The sequence below is a fragment of the Stegodyphus dumicola genome, chromosome 10 (assembly GCF_044657685.1).
Source record: "Stegodyphus dumicola isolate Sdum_Otavi_A_Nest chromosome 10, ASM4465768v1".
Lineage (NCBI taxonomy): Eukaryota > Metazoa > Arthropoda > Arachnida > Araneae > Eresidae > Stegodyphus > Stegodyphus dumicola.
This window is the reverse complement of record NC_140777.1, coordinates 69,842,696-69,866,201: the sequence shown is the minus strand read 5'-3', so window position 1 is coordinate 69,866,201 and position 23,506 is coordinate 69,842,696. Positions and strand designations below refer to the sequence as shown.

At 33.3% G+C, this 23,506-nt stretch overlaps 1 protein-coding gene across 3 annotated transcripts in view; it reads left to right on the top strand.

The window, feature by feature from the left end:
* The window catches only part of LOC118193121 (uncharacterized), a 173,560-nt gene that overhangs the window by 29,065 nt on the left and 120,989 nt on the right, over positions 1-23,506 (top strand). For all 3 annotated transcript variants that reach the window (XR_015043446.1, XM_085825060.1, XM_085825061.1), the window contains exons 6-10: positions 5,938-6,315; positions 9,393-9,477; positions 13,762-14,129; positions 16,595-16,824; positions 18,079-18,259. Coding sequence is in view for 2 of the 3 variants with exons in the window: in XM_085825060.1 (XP_085681186.1) it covers positions 5,938-6,315; positions 9,393-9,477; positions 13,762-14,129; positions 16,595-16,824; positions 18,079-18,259 (1,242 nt within the window). In the remaining variant the exon portion in view is untranslated. The remainder of the gene's footprint in view (positions 1-5,937; positions 6,316-9,392; positions 9,478-13,761; positions 14,130-16,594; positions 16,825-18,078; positions 18,260-23,506) is intronic.

Genomic DNA, 23,506 nt, shown 5'->3' with positions numbered 1-23,506 from the left:
AATAAAATCACTTTCAAGTTTGTGCGCAAAAGCACAGTTTCAGGTGACGCTCGTGGAAAGAGTACATTAGGTGTTTGAAAAGTACATGCTCCAAAAATTGTTTTATCTTTACAACTTTAATTGACAGAATAATTTTATTAATTAAAACGATAACGGTTAGAAAACTAATTTAGATTCTAAATATCCAATTTTCAGTTTGTTTCATAATTTATTTAATTATTAATTTACGACTTCCTTTATAAAATAATAATACATTTATATAAAATAACAATATGTATATTATATTTAATATTTCTTAAGTACTTATAAAAGATTTCATTGAAACAGGGAAAATCGTTCTTCAAATAAAATCACCCATTATTTAAGTTCGGCATGTTCTACAAAATTATAATTACTTTCGACGAAGAAAACCAATCTATCAAAATTACTGAAAACGTTATTTAACAAAATTATAGGATCTGCGTCAGGTTTCAGTACCTTGATGTATTGTTTCATCAGTAGTAGTAATAAAATTTTCATTAAAAATTGGCGTGATAGCTTCTGTGTTTATAAATACATTTTCTTCAATATTCGTAAACATCTTCAATAATAAAGGAATCATTAACAGAATTCTTTGTGAGTGAATGAATTTACGAATCCTAGTATATATTGTAGCAAATGATTCTGTTACAGGTTCTCAAACGTCCGTGTGTATAGCTTATTTCTTAACGTGTTTCGTTATTTAAGCATTTAAATCTTCCCAATCCGTAATAATTATAATTAAATTGGATGTGTCGGAGGAACAATAAGTGTAAATATTCATGAGACATACAGATACTTAACCATAATAGACATAAATTTCGTCTATCCGGTTCAAAGCATCTCTTAGCACATTTTATTGTGTCTCTAGAGACATTATAAAGCTTTTCCTACAACCTAAATGTCAACAGCAATGAAACTGTTCACCTTTTCCAAGAAATATATTTATATATGTGTCATATTTTGCTGCGTAGTCGTGATGGCTGAGTGGAAAGGCAGGAAGAAAAGATTTGGAGCTTGGTGATTTCGTAATACATGCCTATGGAAAGAAACTTGCCAAGAAAAACATGGCCGGATTCAAGATAGGATTTGGTGCTTGGTGATTTCGTAATAGATGCCTATGGAAAGAAACTTGCCAAGAAAAACATGGCCGGATTCAAGATAGGATTTGGTGCTTGGTGATTTCGTAATAGATGCCTATGGAAAGAAACTTGCCAAGAAAAACATGGCCGGATTCAAGATAGGATTTGGTGCTTGGTGATTTCGTAATAGATGCCTATGGGAAGAAACTTGCCAAGAAAAAAATGGCCGAATTCAAGATAATTTTATTATTGAGGAAAGTAGTACTGGATTCGCTATGTTTGGTTCACATACGGGCGAGCGTCTTATGCGGCTCACGTTTTTGTTAGCTCAATACATATTCAGTAAACAAAGAAGGTAGCTGCAAAGCGTCTGGCCAGGAGAAAAGCTTAAGTGAAAGTGTCGCAGCAATTCAGAGGAAAAAATGAAAATGTTTCAGTTCAAATTTAAAAAGTTTTGATTTGCGATTTAGTGATTGGGCTAGAGGTATCTGCATTAAGCGTTCCGTAGGATCGCATGATTCACTCATGGACCTTATAAGAAATAGACTAACCCAAATGGGTTTTCTCCCTCGTCTGAGGCGTTGCCGGCTGTCACCTTGATCACATCCGGAGGAGTAGGGACGACTTGCAGAAATTTAACTTTGGTTGCCTATTGCAGCGTGTATAATTGTCAAGAAAAAGTTGGTTGTAGCGCCTCATTTCACAAATCAGAATTTTTACATATTTTTATTTTTGAAATTGAGATTGATTTTTAAAAATTTAGCATATTTATCAAGCATAATTAACGTTCCAAATAATTATGAAGCTATTGCATGTTTCAGGGTTGATATTTTTTTAGCTTTTCCTATGCCGTAAGGAAATTTGTGACTACTTATTTTAGAAAATAATATTTTAAATCTGAACTAATAGAAAATTTCAAACAAGCAATTTTCTCTTTCAATTTTTGTGCTTTTCATTAGTGCAAATAAGTAAAAAATATTAAATCTTTAAAAACGAATTTTAGAAAGTTTTGTTTAAATTTCTAAATTGTGCTGCTTTTTTGAAATTGTAGATGAGTATTATAGCACAATTTCTATAAAGGAATTTTATTTCAATTATATTTCATAATACATCATAGTCATAAGCACTTTTGACTCCTTAAAAATTTTTATACATTTAATTCTAATATTAAAATTGTATTTAACCGTAACAATTAATTTTGCTTGTATTTTATAGTGATTATTTTTTTTTAATTTATTTCTAGTTTTGCATAAGATATTCTTTTTTACTGTTAATTTAATTTATTAGCCCAAAGCGGCGGTAGCCTAGAAAGGCTGTTAGTTTAGAAGCGTCATTTTGCGCTGTTTTACTATAAATGTCCGTGTCTCCTTGCAAATTGTTGTTACCAAATATTATCGCCCTGTATTATATTTAAAGAAATTATATAATGAAGAATATACATGAATACATGTACGTTTCTTGCACTGTGACAAAAACGACAGTATCTAGAGCCATCAAATTTTGAATAATGTAATCCTCCACTCGAACATGGGCATCTGGACGGCCGAATTTCGAATTTGTTTTAATCTATTTCATATTTTGTAAAACTTTAACGAATTTTTGATTAACGAACTCAACGCGTTCAGAGCGAACACTGTACGGAAAATAACAATTTTATCTCCAGTGCGGAAATTCTAAAGATATTCTGTTTTCAAATGTATGTGGTTTACGGCCGAAGAGCATGATATTCAATAAATATAGGTAACACACAAAGCTTTAAAAAAGGTTCCCTTTGGGCGTAATATAAAATCTGAGTGCTTCTAAAGTTTATTTTATCCTTTTTTTTTTTTTTTTTTTTTTTTTTTTTTAACTTTATTACGCTCAGAAAATTTTATGCTCCGAATTTTATGAATTATTAAAATAACTAATCCACTTTAATGTTAATAATTTAACGATCATATATTCAAATAAATATAATCGTTTTGTACTGTTATTATAGTTTGGAAAATCACTGGCTGAAAATGTTCATTTAATTTTTAAAAAAAATTATCAGATCTTGTTTAATTTTACCTTATTTATTCCAAAGTATAACGCATTATCAATCTTATTTAATTTTACTTTATTATTACGCAAAATTAAGTTCATAAATTTTGTGCTTAGAGTTTTTACCGTTTTACCAAAGTAAAGATGTTTGTACATGAATTACGCGTGGAAAAAAAAATGCGCGAAATGCAGTAAAAAGTGCTTTAATGAAATATATTAAATCCTATTTGGAAAAAACTGTGGCTTTCATAATGTCATCACTATACAATGTATCACATTTAATAATAAGAAAAGATTTATGTGATACAAACGCCATAGGTTTCAGTGTTAAAGTAATCCAGATCGTCCCTACTCTTTCTTGCCGACATGTCGGTGACGCGTGCCCCGCCCACTGGGTTAGTCTATCTCTTATAAGGTCCATGGATTCATTTAAATGATGTAGTTTAGACTTATAGCGCTATTTTCAAGATAGGGAGAGGAAGTTCCCAAAATAGTGAAAAATAAAAGCGGTTATAGCCATTTAAAATTAGAAGTTTGGTTTCATATTTTTTACCTTACATATATATATATATATATATACTATACTCATAACTCAAGTCAAAGAAGAGACACACAGTATGTTGGTGTATAAAACTTATCCCTTGCAAAACTTCCTCCCATATCAATCCCCTTTCTGTTTCCGAAAAATTTATGCCCACTCACCATGCGATTTTATCACATTCTTACATATAATGAAACGAAAAAAGAATCGAAAAACTACTATGCACAAAAACTTTACATACCCTTAAATACGCAGTCCACATTGGAATTGAAAACTCTGCATTTAGCTATTAAATTACAGTGAAGCTCAAACCAAGAAACACTATTTTTATGTATAAATTGCATTTAATCTATTTTTTGACTAATAATTTCTCGGACAATATGTATTCATGTAATATTCAAATGTTTCTTACTACATACAGGAATATTATACTCACGTTAACAAAGCCTTCAGGCTGGATGAAAGAAAATCAGCAACCGAGTTGTTAAAAACATCAGATATGATAAACTTCAAATCCCAAATTAGGTTCCGTTTTTAATTACTGTACAAAAAATATTCCAGGAGATAGATTTTTAATAGTTCTGAAAATGGAAAAGGAAAAATAATTCATGAAAAACAGAACAAATCCATAATTAACCTCACTCACTTTCACTCTTTCTCTGAATGCATGTAAAACGAATTTTTAAAATTTCACATATAATTATTCATTTGAAAGCAATATGGTTCCAAAGATAAATTTTGTATCTTCAATCGTAGGTCAGCGACCTCCAAATTTTACGGTTGGGGTTCTTTTGATAAAGCAGTTTTTAATATCTGGTATGAGAAAAATAGCATAATAGCAGAGAATAATTATATTATTATAAGCATAATAGCAAATAATTAGATGCTATAAGGACTATCGGAACCACATAACTTTGATGAAGTTATTTTAACTTGATTTTTGAATGCAATATTACTTGCTTAAATTTCAATTAATTTTAAAATGTGGTATATATGAATACCATATTTGGGAAAAGTTTTATTTGTGGAATGCATATGTCTGAAAAATTACTTTTCATTTTCTGTCATTGCGAAGCCATGACACACCTTTTTGTTGCTGTTGTTATTTCTGTAGTTTGTAAGGATCTTAAGTTTTACTAACGTTTATCTTATTTTAAATCTTTACTATCACTTCTTATTTTCTACTTCCGGCCAGAATTAAAAGCGTTAACTTATGTATGCAAAATTTGTCTGGCGAACGCCAAGTACTTAAGTTGTGGCTTTTTGCCAAGCGAGAGAGAGGAAGGAGTTAGTCGAAGCAGGCCGCTTGCCTTAGAAGTTTTACTCGGTTGCTGTTTGCCTTCCAGGCCAGAGGTTTAATCCTCGTGATAATTTTAAACGTATCGTAGTGTTAACAGTTCTCTGTACTACATACGGCTTCCTGTTAATATCCGGCCAATCTTACACGTAGGCCCTTGTTGATTATTCCAAATTTAAGTTAGAGTTTAGTTATATTTTTATATTCTTACGTTCAGACCACAAGTAGTTGGTCTCTGTATTCCGAAGTACGGAAATTATTGTAAAGAGTGAAAAATAAAGGGTTTCGTATACCCTTCCTGTGTATCTTGTCTACTTCCCACAGTTATTGAACATAGCTTTAGTAAGCTCCCTGTTCCGAGTCAGGTCTGTGCATGTTCTCAAAGAAAGTAAGACGGAACATTGAACCTGATAAGTTATCGTGTCTACGAAGAAGCCTATTCAAATAGTGCCATTGGTAAAGATGACAGCCCTGGCAATTTACAAAATGTTATCATCGTAGAGATTCAGTTTCGTAAACAAGACCCAATTTTTAACAATTCGGCAAGGATGGCGGGACAATCAAAAATACGTGCATTTGTCAGTTCTGTGTCCAGGCAGTTATCAGAGTTCTTGTAGGTTTCCCTACTCTCTCTGCCAATTTTCAGTCCTCTGTAATCATCACTTCTAAGCCTGTGCACACCCTTTTTAATTCTAGTTTAAACACGAATAAAAGAATTTCGTATGTAAATCTAGACTTTCCATCTAATTCGACATTGATAATGTGCTACAGGAATCTGATCAACTAAGAGTTTAAGAATAGCTGGTACGTTAAACGGTAATGGAATTGTATAGTGGAAAATTACAAGTATTATTTCTATAATACTAAATAAAAATTATATTATTGTTACAATTAAAAGCGTTCCAGGCTTTTCTTATTATCAAACTCTTTTACAGTAGTATATATTGCAAATGTAATAACTGAATTTTATCTTGCAGATATCTTCATGGGCATCTTCAAGGCTCCCTACAAACTTACCACTCCTGGTTATAATGAGGGAAAATACCCCCCACCGTTCCATCGGTATACTTGGACAATAAAAATTCCTGAAGGAGAAACGATGGAACTGGTTTTTCCAGAATACGATGTAGTACATTATGGGTCTTACAATGCTGTTCCGGACTGCCGAAGTGTTGTCACTGTTCGTGCAGAAGAAGCTAACGCTAGAGAAACTGTGGTCATCATGAGGCAGAAAAGTCCTCCGTACTATGCCTCAGAAGGATCACAAACAACAGTTAATATTACTTTTACTACGTGCAATCAGGATTCAAAGATAAAAAATGGAAAAGGCTTTAAAGCGTATATTAGAAGAACTGGTAAGTAAAAAGATGCCTTGCGCACACGAATAAAATTAACGATGATTGAAGAATCAATCAAAAATTGCTTATTATTTTTCAGCAGCGAATATTCATTCAGTTATAGAAAGCGAATTTCAGTTCTAGGGAAAGTTAATTTTTATGATATTTCTAATTGTCACATTCTTGTCACTAGATGGCGGGCATCTCTTCCTTTCCTTTTTCTCTAATTGAGTTCTGAGAACGAGGCTAGATTGGAACCGCTCTGAGGAGCGTAAAGACGAAACTTCAGACTCAGAAAAACAATTAAAATGTATTGTCTTAAAATAATTATTACCTACCTTGTAAATAGTGTATATTAGTGTCTTATTTCAATAAATAAGTAAAAGACAAGATGGCCTGTTAATTCTAATAGAAATTCTTACTGGGAAACGTTATTATTAGAAGCCTGGCGTCAAGAACACCGAAGATGCAGCAGGTAAGGAATTTTACATTAATTTTATTGTAAATAGAAGAACCTGATGCAACATTTTTATGGCGCCCGAACAGGGACGCCAGGTTTTTTTGAAAAGTTCTAGTAAAGTGAATTCAAAAGCTGAATATTAAAATTGAAGATTTTAATACTTGTTCTTGAAGTATTTAGCAAAAGAATAATTTTGTTTTCTAAGTAAGAGTTAAATATTTCTTTTTCATGAGACGTATATTTTTTGTGTAAGTGTTTGAATCTAAGAAATAAAGTATAAATAAGTACATAAATTGAAAAAGAAAAGGAAGAGACGCCCGCCATCTGGTGGCAAGAATGTGACACTAATTATGTACAAAGTTATTTTAAGGAAATGCTGTCTAAAAAAAATACTTTTAAAACAATTGAAGAAGCTGCAAGTGCGTCTGCAGACTTTAAATTACAGTTTAATTCTTCGAAGAGTTTATCATTAAAATTTGGAAAAACTTTAAAATAAATTTTCAATTAAAATGCCAAAATTATAAGAGATTTACAATTTAATCTCTGTATCGAAAAGTCAATTTAACACCTGAAATAATTTTAGAAGGAAGCATTTAGAAGAATCAAAACTTAGAAAATGAAAGACATGGAACCTAAATTCTCATATGCACAATGAGCTGTTCGAAATGGCACAGTACAATGACAGAAAGAATTATTACTATATATTTCATCATAAATTAACCCAATTTGGAGATTTTCCCTCTTATTTATTATAGAATAAGCTTAATTACTCAGCAGTTAGTGCTATACTTGTGTCCCTCTGTCACTTCGGGACAAACCACCTAATAAATATTTTCCTTAAGTCACAAATATTTCTACTTTTTAAGGGTACAAAGCTATAAAAAAGAAACAGGTATTGAAGCAGTACTGAATTCAGATTCTGTGCTGGTAAATACCGTCTAGTATAACGGGTACGATATATAAGTAAATGGTTTTGGGTACGACAAATCTCTTGTCTAATGGTACGGTTAATTGTTAAAGATTACTGAGGATTTAAATAGAGATCTATGAGGGGCTGGACCTATTTGGATATTTCCACCTCCAATTCTGTGAGTCCCTTTAACCCTTTGCGGCACAGTGTGTCCGGTCTGGACAAACCTAAAAATTTCCTTTTATACAGAAACGCACAGAAAAATTGAATTAAAAAGGATTTATAGGTTACTATAGGTTACTCTGAACCTTCTTTATTTATAGTAGATGGCAGCTCAACACAAACCAGTCCATATATTTTAGCCATGTTTAGTTTTTTTAAGACCCTCATTTCTCAAAGAAATCTTCCAGATTTTTTTAGGGTATAAAAGGAATTGTTTGAAAAGAAATTTCTATGTTATTTTTTGGCTGTATGCTAATGTCCTTATTCTATATTTGTTTTGAATTTTTACCTTTAAATCTTGCCTAAAATCAAACGGCGAACCCTAGGTGCACCCAGACGGGGCTCACAGATAATCTAGGACAACTGAGAGTCTGTATTCTTTGTTTCTCCGCATCTCATCGGTCAGTTCCTTGACAACAATGCTCGCTTCAGCTCTCTTTTCGAAGCTCTATTTAATCAGTGTGCTACTTTGGGTGCACCCACAGAATTAAAACGATAAGTGCTATCTTCACAAAATTTTACTCGTGAACTCCTCTAGGCCTAATTAGACTGACTACCTTTTTTTTTTTTTTTTTAGTCCAAAGGGATTTGAATCCGGAATGACTATTAGTTTCGTTTTGTCATTTTGCGTCGGACTCATAAATGTCGGTTCACTTTTCAAACTGTTGCCACAAAATGTTAGAGTCCTGCATTATATTTGAAGAAATTAAATAATGAAAAATCTGCATAAATGTATGTATATTTCTCGTATTGTGATAAAACAACGGTACATAGAGTCATCGAATTTTGAATAACGTAATCCTCCAACGAATATGAGCATGTGGAAGACCCAATTTGAAATTTGAAATTTGTTTTATGATCGATTTCCTATTTTTTAAAACTTTGACGAATTTTTGATTAACAAACTCAAGGATTTCAAAGCGAGCAATGGCAACGTTGTGCAGAAAAAACATTTTTATCTCCAGCGCGTGAGTCTCTGTATCGGAAATTCTAAAGATATGCTCGTTTTAAAACTATTTTGCGATATTGCTGTTGCACTGGATCTTATGGTTTAAGTGCGAGGAACATGATATTTAATAAAGAAAGGTAACACACAAAATGTTAAAAAACGCCCCTTTGGACGTAATTTAAAATCTGAAACATTTCAGATTTTGTTTTTTTATGATTTTTTTTTTTTTTTATCAAGACTCTGACTTTAAAAACTAGCGCGCTGGAAAGGGTTAAACTGACGTTAGCATTTTTCTAGCCAATTTGCTGCAGCAAATTAGCAGACTTTGCATTTGTGAGTCGCTTTTGTCAAATTCAAAGTTTTAACTAAGGGGGTTAGTTTAAACCTTTTTTTGAATTTGTAGTTGTTTACATAGACGATGCGATCAGTCACCTAACAGTTTTAATAGTTAACTAAGTTAGTTAAATTAATAAGTGGGACTCTGCAATCTTTAGTATAAAAACTGTAAACTTATAATAAGTAATTGACTAAGATATTTCGTATCACCTATCTAGAATGCGCTGGATGTAATCCTGGATTAGGCCAAAATAAAGGTACTACGACCTGTACTGCAGGATGTGGAATCATTGCTTCAGAAGAGTAAGTAAAATTTTAGTTAAAAGTCTGTAAAACTTAAATTTACCACCTTTCATGTTATTATTGTTAGTTATAAGAAAAAATATAATATTTAAACCTGTTCACTTTTAAACACCTAAATTTTCTTAGTATGCACTGCTCCATTATATGTAATACTTTTAAATAAATAATAACTGCTATGTTAAGAAATAATAGACTGATCAATTAGAAAAGAAGATGAGACCAAGGCCAATTCTGAAGGCTTGTAGAAAGAACAATAAATTTCTATATTCCATGAAAAACCTTCATTATTCAGAGGTGATTTATAAAATTCAATATTAATCACTTTAAATTCAATTTTAGAAAATTTCGATGATTTTTGGGGAGTTTGAAACATCTATAGATTAGTTTTCTCATTTTTTTTATTAACTTTATGTTACGTCATTCTTCCAGTTTATTTATCATCTAGATAGGTGGCTTTATGATCAGTCTCAAGAGATCTTGCCATTCAACTTAATGTAAGATCTTAATTTATCTTTTGAATTAAAATAGTGTGTTGCCGAAATAATTGAACAAATTAAAGGAAATAAACGTACATATTAATAGTTTAATGTGTTATTTTATTTTTAACAATACGCTTATTGGATGCAATTTGTAATATCTAATCATTAATTTGATAAACATTTTCTCCACAGATGTAATTAATAAAAAGTGATTTTTATATCACCATATTATAGCAAATATAGCCTAGGTCTAAACAATGATTAAAATTCTTCTTAGCAATGAGTTCCCCCCGCTTTCATATTAATTGACAGCTCGGAAACTCTTACCTATCTAATGATTTAAATTTTAGACAGCTGTTTAGTTATAATATGAAACTCATGTATCATAAAAAATTTTAATTTATGTTTTCTTCATTTGAAAAAGAATGTAACAAGTTTTATTAGCGCAATAATATAAAGTTTTCATGACTTATATACAAGTACGTGAAGGATCAAATTAATTTTGCTCTGCTTGTTTCCATTAAAATTAGGTTCACTTCCAGTCAGTGAATATTGTTTATGCGTCATGATTCAGAATTTTTCAGCACGAATTCAATTTACCCCCCCCAAAGGAAAAAATATTTTTTCGGGATTTTCTTTCCTTATTTAAAATTGCCTATAATTTTTATTTCTTGTATTGTCGTTAAAAATGTGCTAATGCGACTAACTCTCATTTCTCGTAAAAAAACATATTTTGACATTTTATATATTATTTTATATTATGATATTATACATATTTTTAAAAAGTGTCTAATGTACGTTTAAAAACTATGTTTTAATAATTCACCACTTTTACATGGTGATATTAATTATAAAAAATCTGATGTGTACACCACATGACTTCCTTGTACGGAATATTAAAGTATACGCATTTTTTCTTGCATTTCATTTAAACTTATTAGATTGAATTAAACCTACTTCGCCGAAACCGCATAAACCACAATAGAATAAATGCATTCTTTCAAATTCACTTTGTTTACCATAGCGACACTCTGGCGCTAGGTTCACTTAACAGTATTATATTTCGTTCATATTATAACTCAGAATGCACAAAATGTATATCATTTAAAGAATTATCTAATCGTTGCCACATGTTCTATTCAAATACTATAATAAAGCTAGAACGATGTATAAAAGAAATTAAGCAAACAAAACAGAATAGAAACAGTTTTTCACTGACGATTGAGTATTTCTCATTCAATTAATTCAATTTTCACTTCTCGACAAGGCAAAAATACATAAAAACTCAAAATAACTGTATTAAAAATTACGAAGTAAATCTTAAACGCTTATTTCCTCGAAAAAATTCTAGAAAGGATTAAGCATGATTTAAATAATAAATGAAGGCGTTATCTTTGTTGTTGCGAAGCTAAGATTCTCTAAATTGGCAACAAATCCGCTATCTTGCTGTTTCAAATGTAAACAAGAGCAATGGCCGCCATCAAAAACATTATTAGGCTTAGCGGCACTTAAACAATTTTAAAATTGTTGATAATTCTAAAAATATTGCATATTTACATTTACTAAAGGCATAAAAACCTTAACCGGAAGATAAGAAAAACATAATTCAATCATTTTTAAAGCAAAAAGTGTACGATTTACAAACATAAGAGTAAAGAAACTGAGATCACTGAGCCGGGTAACAGAGTGGATATATATATAAATATATTTATATACGTTTGGTGCGGCCGATTGCAACCAAAATACGAGGTGCACATCTACATTCGTACAGACGCCACGAAAAATTCTCTTCAGAATTCATTTTAAAGTAGTTTTATAATTTTTTTGGAGGAAAAGAGAGTTTTATTCTGTCCTTACGTACATATATCACGGAAATACATCGTTAAATTGCATTTGAAAGAGGTCAAAATGGGATATTTTCGTTGAAATATGCTGCATGAAACTTTTCGCGATTACAATACTTCCTTTTTACTTCGTACAAGGAAGTAAAAAGACAGTAAATGTATCGCGGGAAAATAATAAAATCTCCACGGACCAATCGCATGAAATTTTCATGGTTTGGAATTTATGCTAATAACATTTGCTGTTCTGAAGATTCGCGCTAGCATTTCACTGGAAGAACACTAGTTTATTTCACTCTTTAATAGTAAAAATAAATAAATAAATAAATAAACAAGGGGGAAAACTTTAGAATTTCCAATAGGTAGTCTCGCGCTCTGGAAATAGAATTTTTTTTTTTTTTTTTCGTACAGTTGCTCACTTTGAAATCATTGAGTTTGTTAATTAAAAATTCGTTAAATTTTACAAAATATGAAATCGATAATAAAACAAACTCCAAATTTCAAATTTGGGATTTCAGTTGCGCATATTCACAGGAGGATTACGTTATTCAAAATTTGATGGCTCTATGTACATCTGTACGTTTTTTCACAATGTGAGAAAAATGTATAATGCAGATTCTTTATAATTTAATGTCCTTAAATATAATACAGAGCGATAATATTTGGTTGCAACAATTTAAAAAGTGATTCGCCGTGAAACGGCACAAAATGTCGTTGAGATTAATAGTCCTTCTCGGCTAACGCCTATTTGGGCTAATATATATATAAATCTGAAACCTTTTTCAGATTTTACGTTACGCCCAAAGGGGTGTTTTTTAAACGTTTCGTGTGTTACCTTTATTTATTAAAAATCATGTGCTTCACACTCAAACCATAAAATTCAGTTCAACAGCAATATCGCAAAATGATTTTAAAATGAGCATACCTTTAGAATTTCCGATACACAGTCTCGCGCGCTGGAGGTAAAAATGTTTTCTTTTCCGTAAAGTTTTGCCATTGCTCTCTTTTAAATAGTTGAGTTTGTTAATCAAAAATTCGTTAAAAGTTTACAAAATATGAAATAAGTAATGAAACAAACTCCAAATTCCAAATCTGGGCTTCCAGATGCCCATATTTGATGGAAACGTACGTTATTCAAAATTTGACAGCTCTAGGTACCGTTGTTTTATCACAGTGCGAGAAACATACATATATTTATGCAGCAGATTCCTCCTTATTTAATTTGTTTACATATAATAGGGAGCTCTAATATTTGGTGGCAACAATTTGAAAGGGAACCGACATTTATAGTGAACCAACGCAAAATGCCAAAACGAAATTAATAGTCCTTCTGGGCAAACTGCCCCTTTAGACTAAAAATACTAGTACATAACCAAAAACGCATTACATTATGTACTTTATTATCAATCAAATGCTGTTAATATAAACAGTGTCTTTGTTTGAGAACAAAATTCCCATTTTAGTGGAGGGTAACTATTTGCATACATATTGAAGTGTTTTAAATTTAGGTCAGTAATTATTTTACATAGAAGCCGTTTCTCGTAGTGAAAGGCACGGTAAGGTACTTAATGTAACTTTGAAAAAGAACCTTTTAAACATATGAAATAATATGTAACAAAATTGATGATGTCAAGAATCCATTTTCCTATTTGGATTGTGAAACACGATTATTTTGGCGAGCATTTTTCGCATAAATTCTAGGAAAAGGTAGTTTTAAGATTATTTAAATGCAAAAAATTAATCTATAAATTAAAATGGAACAGCAAACATAGCAGGAAAATTTGAAATTTTAAGATATCCTTGACATTCACAAAAAAATGGTGTTATTTGGAAACAAAATTCCCCCTGAAGATGTAAAAATATTACATGAAATTCATGTCGCAATAAAGTAACTATCCAAATTTATAAATATCTAATTCTTCATTCCTTGGGAATTACTTCATATTGCAATATTTATTCATCAGGTATCCTTTTCCGCCTCATTACTACTTTTCTTCAGAGGCTTACAGCGACTACAACCACACTTGGGTTTTGAGGGCTCTGCACACCACGAATGTGGTGGAATTGGAGTTCAGCGATTTCGACATACCAGCTGCACCAGGAACGAGGAACTGCACCCCCGACAGGGGAGTACTTTGGGTTTACAACGGAGAAGGTACATCAAGGGAGAATCTTATTGGAGGATACTGTAACTTAAATCGAGAAGGGATACTATACTCAACTACCAACATCATGACTCTATTATTTTCTACGAAGTGGCGAAAAGTGGGCAATGGAAGAGGTTTCTATGCAGTATACAGAAGTGTGTTTTCACCAACGTCGAAGAAAAATAGTATGATTTTAGTTATATTCCTTCTTCATACATAGGATAATAAAATTTGCACTTTTACTGTAAAAAATTTCAAAATCTAAACTTATCTCATTTTGTATCTAGTTGTCTACTTGAAAACATGCTTATCCAACTAAAATGAAAAATTAAACTTGAAAAATTGGAATTGTTAATCATCGTTGTCATAAGAGATGATTCAGAAATCCTTGTACGAATTTCTAAGATTGAATGGATGGCGCATGTATTACCTTCTGCTGAAGACCGCTGTTAGAGAGCGTGGTAACTGGCTATATACTATTCCAAGTTTTATAAAATAAAATTTCGTTTAAAAAATTAATTTTGTTCTCATGAAAGATCTAAATTACAATATTGCAAATGTTATCAATTAAAAAAGAAGCTAAGAGTGCTTTCGATTTTACGCATACAACAAAGACCAGAAGTGAACCTCAGAGTTGAACTAAAGTTTTTTTGCAATATTTGTAAATATGTGACTTAAATTTGCAAGATTCTAGCTAAATTAAAGTTTTTTTTTGGGGGGGGGGGGGGAAGGCTAGTTCTTGATTTAAGCTGCTTGATTTGGCGACTATTCGCTAAGTTTGCATCAGTAAATACGTAGGCAAAGGATAAAAGACCCTTGGGATCTTAAAATTTCAATTTAAGAACAGTATATACAGATGGCACTGCTAGTGCTTACGGGGCCTTGCCAATAATTTTGGCGGCAACTCAAAATAGGAAACGTAAAATCAAAACTAATCCAAGTTTGAATAAATCAGCGGAAGCTGCACAGAGATATTTAAACGCATAGTTGGCTCTGGCCTACCACCGACCTCGACTAACCGGCAATTAGTACTATTAACGGCCGTAAAATAGGAAGTGGCATAGAAACAGGGTGGTCGAAAGGCAGAACACGTTCTGTCTGAAGTAACTCAGACACTGGCTTAAAGAGTAGCTCTCTACCTTACTTTTGCATAATGCGTGAAACTGAAATCTTATTCTAGCAAGAAAGCGTGGGTTGAAAAAAGGAGTTATAGTTATTCTGTTCGATGAAAAAAACACAGTAAAAAATTGCAGCTCAATCGCTTGTCATCTTCAGGTTCCACATGAGGTAAATAAAAAAATCGATGTTAATGAAAGCATTGAACTATTTTTAATAATATTTTTTAATTATTTTTTACAGCATTTTTATTTCCTAACCCAACATATGCATTTAATTGTAAAAATATTCTAGTAAACAGGCTTCAGCTGAATCACTCGTCATCTTCAGATTCCACAAGAAAACCGAAGAAATTCATCTTGGTATCGAACTTCCTGGGACTTGATTCGAGTACATATGAATCCATCCGTGGCTTCTGCACCACGTGTAGCCAATGACGCTTCTGTCACCAGTCTCAAATGCCTCTCAACTACTTGATAATGGCAAGGAAGCTTTTCTTTTTCAAATTGAGAACCGCTTCTAATCAGTCTTGCTTTCCTCTCTGGGGTTCAAGGTAGCCGGTGGTTCCAAGGGATTGTCCCAGTGAATCATCTCAAAATAATGATTTGCTTTGAAATTCAATTTGGGAAGTTCAAACTGTCGTATTTTCCCTTTCCAGGCAGTTTTTCTTGCTTTCAGTATTCTTCTCAAGCCAAGTTCACGAATATGTGCTCATTGATCTTCCAGCATCGCCAACAAGATGTTTTCAGAGTAAGCAAAATAACAGATTCTCTGAATAATTTCGTGAACAATTTACCTTAAAATTTTCTGGCAAGAATGAATGTTCATTCTGTGAACATGACGGGCTCCATCTCCTGATATCTTGATTTTATTTATTTCAAGCCAGGATGGCACACAAACTTTTATAACATATTCGGCTAGTAGCTTCAAGTCGTCTGTTGGTTCAACGGTAGATACATAAAGGCGGAGAATTCTGTTGGCTGCAGTGAGCCATCTTGAGTGGGTTTGTTGGCTGTAGTGAGCCATTCCAGATTCTAAAAAGCAGAGGATGCAATGACAGCAGCTGACCAATCCAATATTTCCTCTCTATCACAAGCAGCAGCTAAATTTGGCATAGGTATACGCATTTAGCCTGTCTTAGAGGTTGAAGGAATTTGAGAATATGTTCCTTTCAGACGTTTGGCTTCTTTAGTAGCGAAATTGAATAAGGTTCTTGACCAACATCCTCAGAGATGTCATCTGAATGAGACAGTAAGACGGCATTCACTTCCCAGTTTGTAATCGTCATAGACAAACACGAATTGCCTTTATATGCTCTTACTTTAGAAAACTGAGTTTCCCTTCTTTGTTGTTTTTCGGCTTTTAGAAACCCAATGGCCATTTTTAGTGTATCGTGAACAGATTGCGAAAAGTTTGAGAATGTTTTTATAAATTTACAAATTATAAATTTATAAATTCTGGTATAACTCTTGATCTAGCGCTATGGTTATTTTCTATGAAGTATTGGTAATTATTGATTTTATTAATTTTTCAGTAATTAATACCGCATTCCCAAATGTCTCTGAAGGAAAACCGGCTAAACAATCTAGTACACTCAATGGTCGAAAAGCTAACTTGGGAGTTGATGGCTTAATTGACACAGCAAAGAAATCTGTTCATTGCACTGCCACTGAATTCGAAAGAGATCCTTGGTGGCAAGTGAATCTGCAGAAACGTTACCTTGTGTATGGATTTGAACTGTACAGCACCAAGAGTGAATCACAGGTATGTAGTTTATCTTTAAATATTCACAGGTTTCGTATACTTACGAGTAGTTTTATTACTAATATTATTATTTTTACTCCCCAATTATGGCTTCTACGCATAAACATAGAACTGCATTCAAAGGTGAGAATAAGACATAGATATTTTTACGTCAGTAATTTAAGCTTCAAATATTTAATTTCCTAGGGTCTGGAACAGACTTGAATTATAGCTCTTTGAATTATGGGTATATTATTTAAAGGAAATTTTCAAACGTAAAAATGTACTAAAATTGCGATGTTCACGTCATGTAGTTGAATTAAACAATATCAGAGTTATATACTAATATTGTATATCCAAGAAAATGGGTAAAAATAATTTTAAAAATATTGATAATGCAAGTTAATTTATTTCAATAAATAAGTTATATAATTAACAGTTTGATATAAATTGTAATATAACGTTGGTTGACAGCTTATTAAGCTGTAAGTTCCCTTTCACAACTGCCTTATCCTTCATACAACACTGCACAAAAATATCATGTTTTTACAGGTTTTGAGAGAAGAGCATTACTTTAAAAGTTTCAATTATGTAGCTGATATTCGAATAAGACTTTGAAGTCATTGAAGTGAGTTCAGCCGAAGAAAATTATTTTAACAAATTTAAAAAGAAATACGAAGCAATTTTGCTTACAGTACCCTCCACAGCGGCATCCCTCTCTAAGCGGATAGTTTTATTTTATTTTATTTTTTTTTTTTTTTTGTTTTTGTGTGTGTGTGATTATGAGAAAGCCTCGAGGGCTATCTGCCTAAGAGGAGGAATGCCTTCGTGGAGGACTTTCTAAGGGAAACTGGCTCGTATACACGTTACACATGGAGAAAACCACGAAAACTCTAACCGGATAGACCTTCAATGATTTGTTCTGCTCAGTTTTTAAGGTATTTTCTCCCTCCTTCCAGCGTGTCTCGTGGTGTAACTAACGGTAGCACATTTGGCGCGTATTCGAGAGGTGCTCGTTCGAGTCCCGGCCAGGGCATTGCATATCTTTAACATCTCCTGCTTCAAAATAACCCAATGACTCTCTAAGTTAAATAAAGGTACAACTCTATAAAGATGGTGTAAAGATGAATGAATTCTAATTATCGTAATTTAGATATATCCGAGTATTCTAGGACTAAATAACGTGTCCACACAAAATAATAATTATTGTTGTTAAAAAACATTGAAACGAATGTAAATGAATCAAAGTATATATCTATGTTTTCTTTTCTACAGAATAAAAACACCATAGCCAAAATGTGGCCCGATGGGCAGTATGGCTTACCCATGTCTCAGTCTGGCTGTCCTCTTGGAACAGGTTTTCACTGGAGGACAGGTTATCGCTACCATGATACGCACTATGAAACTGTTCAAGATGCCAAAGTCAATCACTGGACACCTGGAATGCTTTTGGAAGGTAAGATAATTATAATTAAATATATCCGCTTGACTCTGTTTGGAAGTAAAGCAAATGCCTGACCTCTTCGATGTACGGAAATATAAAAAGCGTTTCTTTTCAATATGTCTCTTTATAAATAATATGGAAGTAAAATTTGAAGAATATCAAAGAGTTGTATTAAAATATTTAATACGGCACAAAAATATTAAATTCAGAGAATGAAAACTTAGTACGTAAAGTTTTATTATTATTATTATTATTTTATAATTTTTGACGGTTACATAGAAAATAGGATTTGTTTAGTTCTTTCTCGTGAGTAATGAGACACCTGCTACTTTTTTATTCGAAGATATGGTTTGGTTTATTTGATTACGGAAAAACACTCGAGGGCTATCTGCCTAAGGGAAAGATGTGTGACGATCAGACATATGCACCCTCGGACTTCCAGGTACTTAATGAGAACTTCCTGTTTGTTCAGAGACAAAATGGACAGCAGAACTTTGAAGAAAGGTACAGCGGAAACCCCCTATCGTGGTTTCCGGCCATAAGGGACTAATTACTCTCTTTCCAAGTTTTTAACAAAACGAGGAGAAAGCTTTGTGTAAAAAGCTTTTGATGCTGTAAAGAGTAAAAGCAGACGCATTTTAGCGTCAAAAGACGCTGCATCAGCGGCTTTTGTTTAATTTATGGCTGTAATGATTCAATTATTTTAATATTTAATCAAGAATTTCTAATTAATTTTTTAATAAATATTTTAAAAGACAACCTGTCTTTTCTTGCACCCAACACGGGTGTTCTGACGTTACAGCTTTATTATAATGGTGGCAGCGGTTCAGATGAGAAAATCCATGCGGGGATTACAGCCCATCAGGTTCTGAATTTCCATGAAGTTACGAACACCAGTTCGAAAAAGAGAATACAGTTCATCGTTAAGTTGTGTGGATTGGAAATCCATGGAAAAGTTACGGACGCCAGTCCAGACAAAGAGGAACGACAGTCTCCTGAATATAGTTCATCTTCAACAACATAAATTACGCGATCATCTTGTGTTCGAGAAAACTTAGTGCAGAAGTGTGTGGACAAGCCTTATCCGAAGAGCATCAGATCATTGTGAATGTGTAGTGTAGTGAAAAAGTAATACGTGTATGATCATCGTTGTTACCTGAGAGATTAGTTCAGTGCAGTGTGTTCTTTGCCCGAAGATCATCAGATTATTGTGAAGATGTGAAATAGTAAAAAATGTGTGATTCATCAGCATCTATGTACTGGTGAGGCGGGTAAGTACCTTGTATTTTTATATTGAAGCAGTAAAGTAATTTAATTTATTTCTGTAATTTAGTATATAAGTTCAAATAACTGTTTTAAGCCAACTTTGTTTTCTGTAAAGCTTAAAGAAATGTGCTGTTTGGGTTGTATGTTACAATAAGGAGTATAAATTTTAGAATTTAAATCTGTGTTAATAGATTTTTTGATAGCTGAAAAGTTAATGTGTTGTGCTCAAATTAAGCTTATATAATTGAATGTGTAAGGGAGAAAAATTACTGTAACTTTGAAGGTTCTAAGGATGGGTGGAATTCTGACATTCATTTCTAAGACGTCTTGAATATTATAAATATTAGAATTTTCAGTTAAGGTGTGTCAAACATTATTTGTATAAGAACTGAGAAAAATATTTTTTTTTCCTATTGAATGAGTAAAAGAGGAATGCTAGAAATTCCAGTATTTTTCATTTTAACGGTTGTCATATTAATGTTTAGTTATGAGCATGTAGACATATGATTTTTATAACTAACCTTTGAATGCATATTTTAAAATACCTCAAATTTTGATGAAAGTATATTGCATTATCATAAGCAATTGAGTTTAACGCAACTGATTTTAAAACTTTTAAGAGGGTAATATTATCTATAGTATCATAAGTCCTCAAGTAGACAAAATTTTATTTGAACGCATAATGTGCATATTATGGTGTAAAATGTTTTGCATTTTTGTTTAAGATCTGTAAAATATGTTGTGAAAAAATTAAGGGTTCAAGTTTACTCTCTCTTTGTGAAAATGATAATTGTTTAAATCAATTTTATACATATGTAGAGTGAGGGAGCTAAAATTGTCAGGTTATTAGCATATTGTTTTATATCATGGCATTCTTAGCAAAAGTTAGGAAAAAGGATCTTAAATCCTTGGCTGAAGTGTTAGGTGGAAAAGTTAGCCCTAAACTTAGGATATTGAATTTAAGGCAGCTGATTATGGGAAATGAATCCTAAGAGGAGGAACTAGTGAAAGGCCTGTTAGAAAATATCACTTCAGAGAGGCAGAATAGAATTAGGAGGGAAGAGGAAGAAAGGCAGGAAAGAATTGGGACAGAAGAAGAAGAGAGGTAAGATAGAATTAGGAGAGAAGAAGAGAGGTAAGATAGAATTAGGAGAGAAGAAGAGAGGTAAGATAGAATTAGGAGAGAAGAAGAGAGGTAAGATAGAATTAGGAGAGAAGAAATGGTGTTTGAGTTATCGAAGTTAAGATTATTAGCCGCTAACGGAAATGACTCTGTAAATGGCGGGAATGAAGAAAACTTAAGTGGTCTTCTCATATCAAATTGACGCTCATTCTGATTCCGGAGATGTTCCTTTCTGTCAGCGGCATATCTATCTTCTCCTCCAGACTGGTGATACTTTTGCGGATCTCTTGAATTTAAATGATTTTTATTTCCCCGTTGTGACTCAGAACTATGGACAGGAGATATCTTCTTCTGGGTTTCACGTACGTTTTCATACTTTTCTAGCATTTCTGCTAATTTACCTGGAGTCGTTATCTTCGACAATAAAGTGCTGCCGCACTTCGACATTTACACGGCGCTTCATGAGATCCTTTAAAAGTTCAAAATAGGTAACTTCCAAACCTGCAATCCATTCTTCAAAATAATTCCTTAATTCAAAGGAAAAATCTCTCCAAGTGGTTCGAGTGTTTTTCGGGGATTTCGTTAAGAAAAGCGGTTACGATCTAAAAAAAATGATTCCAAAATTTGATCCTGAAGAAAACGACATTAGTTTGTATCTAGTCATGTTTGAGCGCCAAGCAAAGCGTGGGAATTTTCACCAATCAGAATGGGTTTCGGTTTTATTGACAATTTTGCCAACTGACATAATTCAGCTGATTATGAGAGAACCAGAGCAGCAGGCTTATGACTACGATTACGTAAAGAGGATATTGCTTAAAAGGTTTAAGCTTAGTCCAGAAAAATTTCGTATCAAATTTACGAAATCCCAGAAAAACACTCGAACCACTTGGAGAGATTTTTGCCTTTGAATTAAGGAATTATTTTGAAGAATGGATTGCAGGTTTGGAAGTTACCTATTTTGAACTTTTAAAGGATCTCATTAAGCGGCGTGTAAATGTCGAAGTGCGGCAGCACTTTATTGTCGAAGATAACGACTCCAGATAAATTAGCAGAAATGCTAGAAAAGTTTGCATAAAACACCCGTTTGAAAAAGACCCAATTTGTTTACCCTTTGCAAACGTTGCAATAGAAGGAACTTTTGGCCAAGTAACAACAAAAGCAGAGGTCATTCAAAATGAATTGGACCCCGGTCATTCTTTTTTAGGAAACAGAACCACCGAAAAATTAGCAGTAGATCAGCGAGAATTCTCTCCTCATTATTGAAAAAGGTGAAGTTTCGTCCGCAACAAAAGGGATGAAGGAGGCCAATTTCGCCCTGCCTGAAACCGAGGTGAATGACCTGACACTACTTACTATAGACAAGACGTGGTTGTCTGATCTACAAAAGAAAAGTGACGTTGTAAAACCATCTTTTGACTTAGTCGCGTTAGACGATCACAGTAACTCTTTGGGAAATGTGTACAAGTTAAGAATTTCCCTTTCGGTTCGGCACAAACAAGAAATTGTAGATATGCCAAATGATGTTTCGTACCAACCAGACTCAGAAGGTTTGCAAATGCCTAAAAATTCCGTAGGAGAATTTCCCAAGACATCGAGTAGTGTAAATTTACCAAGGAAAGTAGAAGAATCCCCACTTCATCATTTATCCATACTAGAACCTGATACTGAAGGGTCAAAGGGGATTAAATATAGCTACTTCATGAATGATGTAAATTCAACTTGTAATGGTGTAGTTTTTTCTGATCTTAAGCCAAATTAAATGTACATGTTTATTTTGAGGTTAAATGTAGCAGTTCTCATCCAGCTGTTGGGTTACCATTGAGAGATCAGATGTAGCGGATAACTTTGTAAAGGGAAACTGGTTCGTATACAAGCTACAAATGCAAAAAGCCATGAAAACGCCTATGCAGCTGGCCAGTTCGCCGGAAGTCGAACCCCGAAGCCAGTATTCAGCGACTTTACCTCTCGATTGCTAGTGTGCTGGTTCCTTCTTCCCTCGATGATACTCATCCTACTCATAAGAAAAATATATGTCGCAAATTTTTTACAATTCAATAACTCATTTGCATGTAGTGTTATAATTAGTGAATTCTCATATCAGTATGCCCTCATTTATGCAACTTAATTGTACTATTTATGTTGTAGAGACATTAGGTATTTTTTTCTGGAAGCAGGAGACTTAGAAAATGAGCAACGCCTTCGCCGGGAATCGAGCCACGGACCTCTGGAATACGTGACCAGCGTGCAGACCACTACACCACGAAGGCGCGTTAAGAAGGCGGGAGAAATATCTTATAATATAACCAACAAGAACAATAACTGGAGCAAAAGCCTGTGTAATCTTATCAGTTTGCTATTTATCAGTACACCCGTACTCGTGCTTTTTAAATAATGCTTATATATGTGCACCTTGTCTTTATATATTAGTATACTGTGTATTATGTATACGAATACGAACTAGAGGGGACCTGGAATTGTAGGCAATAGCGCCCCAAACCATTATTCCACGTTGTCGCGCGGTGAGGCGTTCCACAGTTACTGCTGGATGAGATCTGTCTCCACGTAAACGCCACACACGTATGCGGCGACTCTCATTGGATAAACAGAAGCGTGACTCATCTGAGAACACGACGTTTCGCCATTCTGTCATCCACATCGCTCCAGTCCGGCACCATTCTAAACGTTGTCGTCTATGCTCTGGGGTCAATGGCAGTCTTCTTAACAGATGCCGTGAGTGCATGCCACGTTCAACTAATCGACGGGAAATGGTTCTGGTCGACACGGGAACATCCAGGGTATCTTGCACATACTGCAGAATCGCGGTACAAGTGATTTGCAGGACCGCCACAGCTTGTCGGCGGATGCGCAAT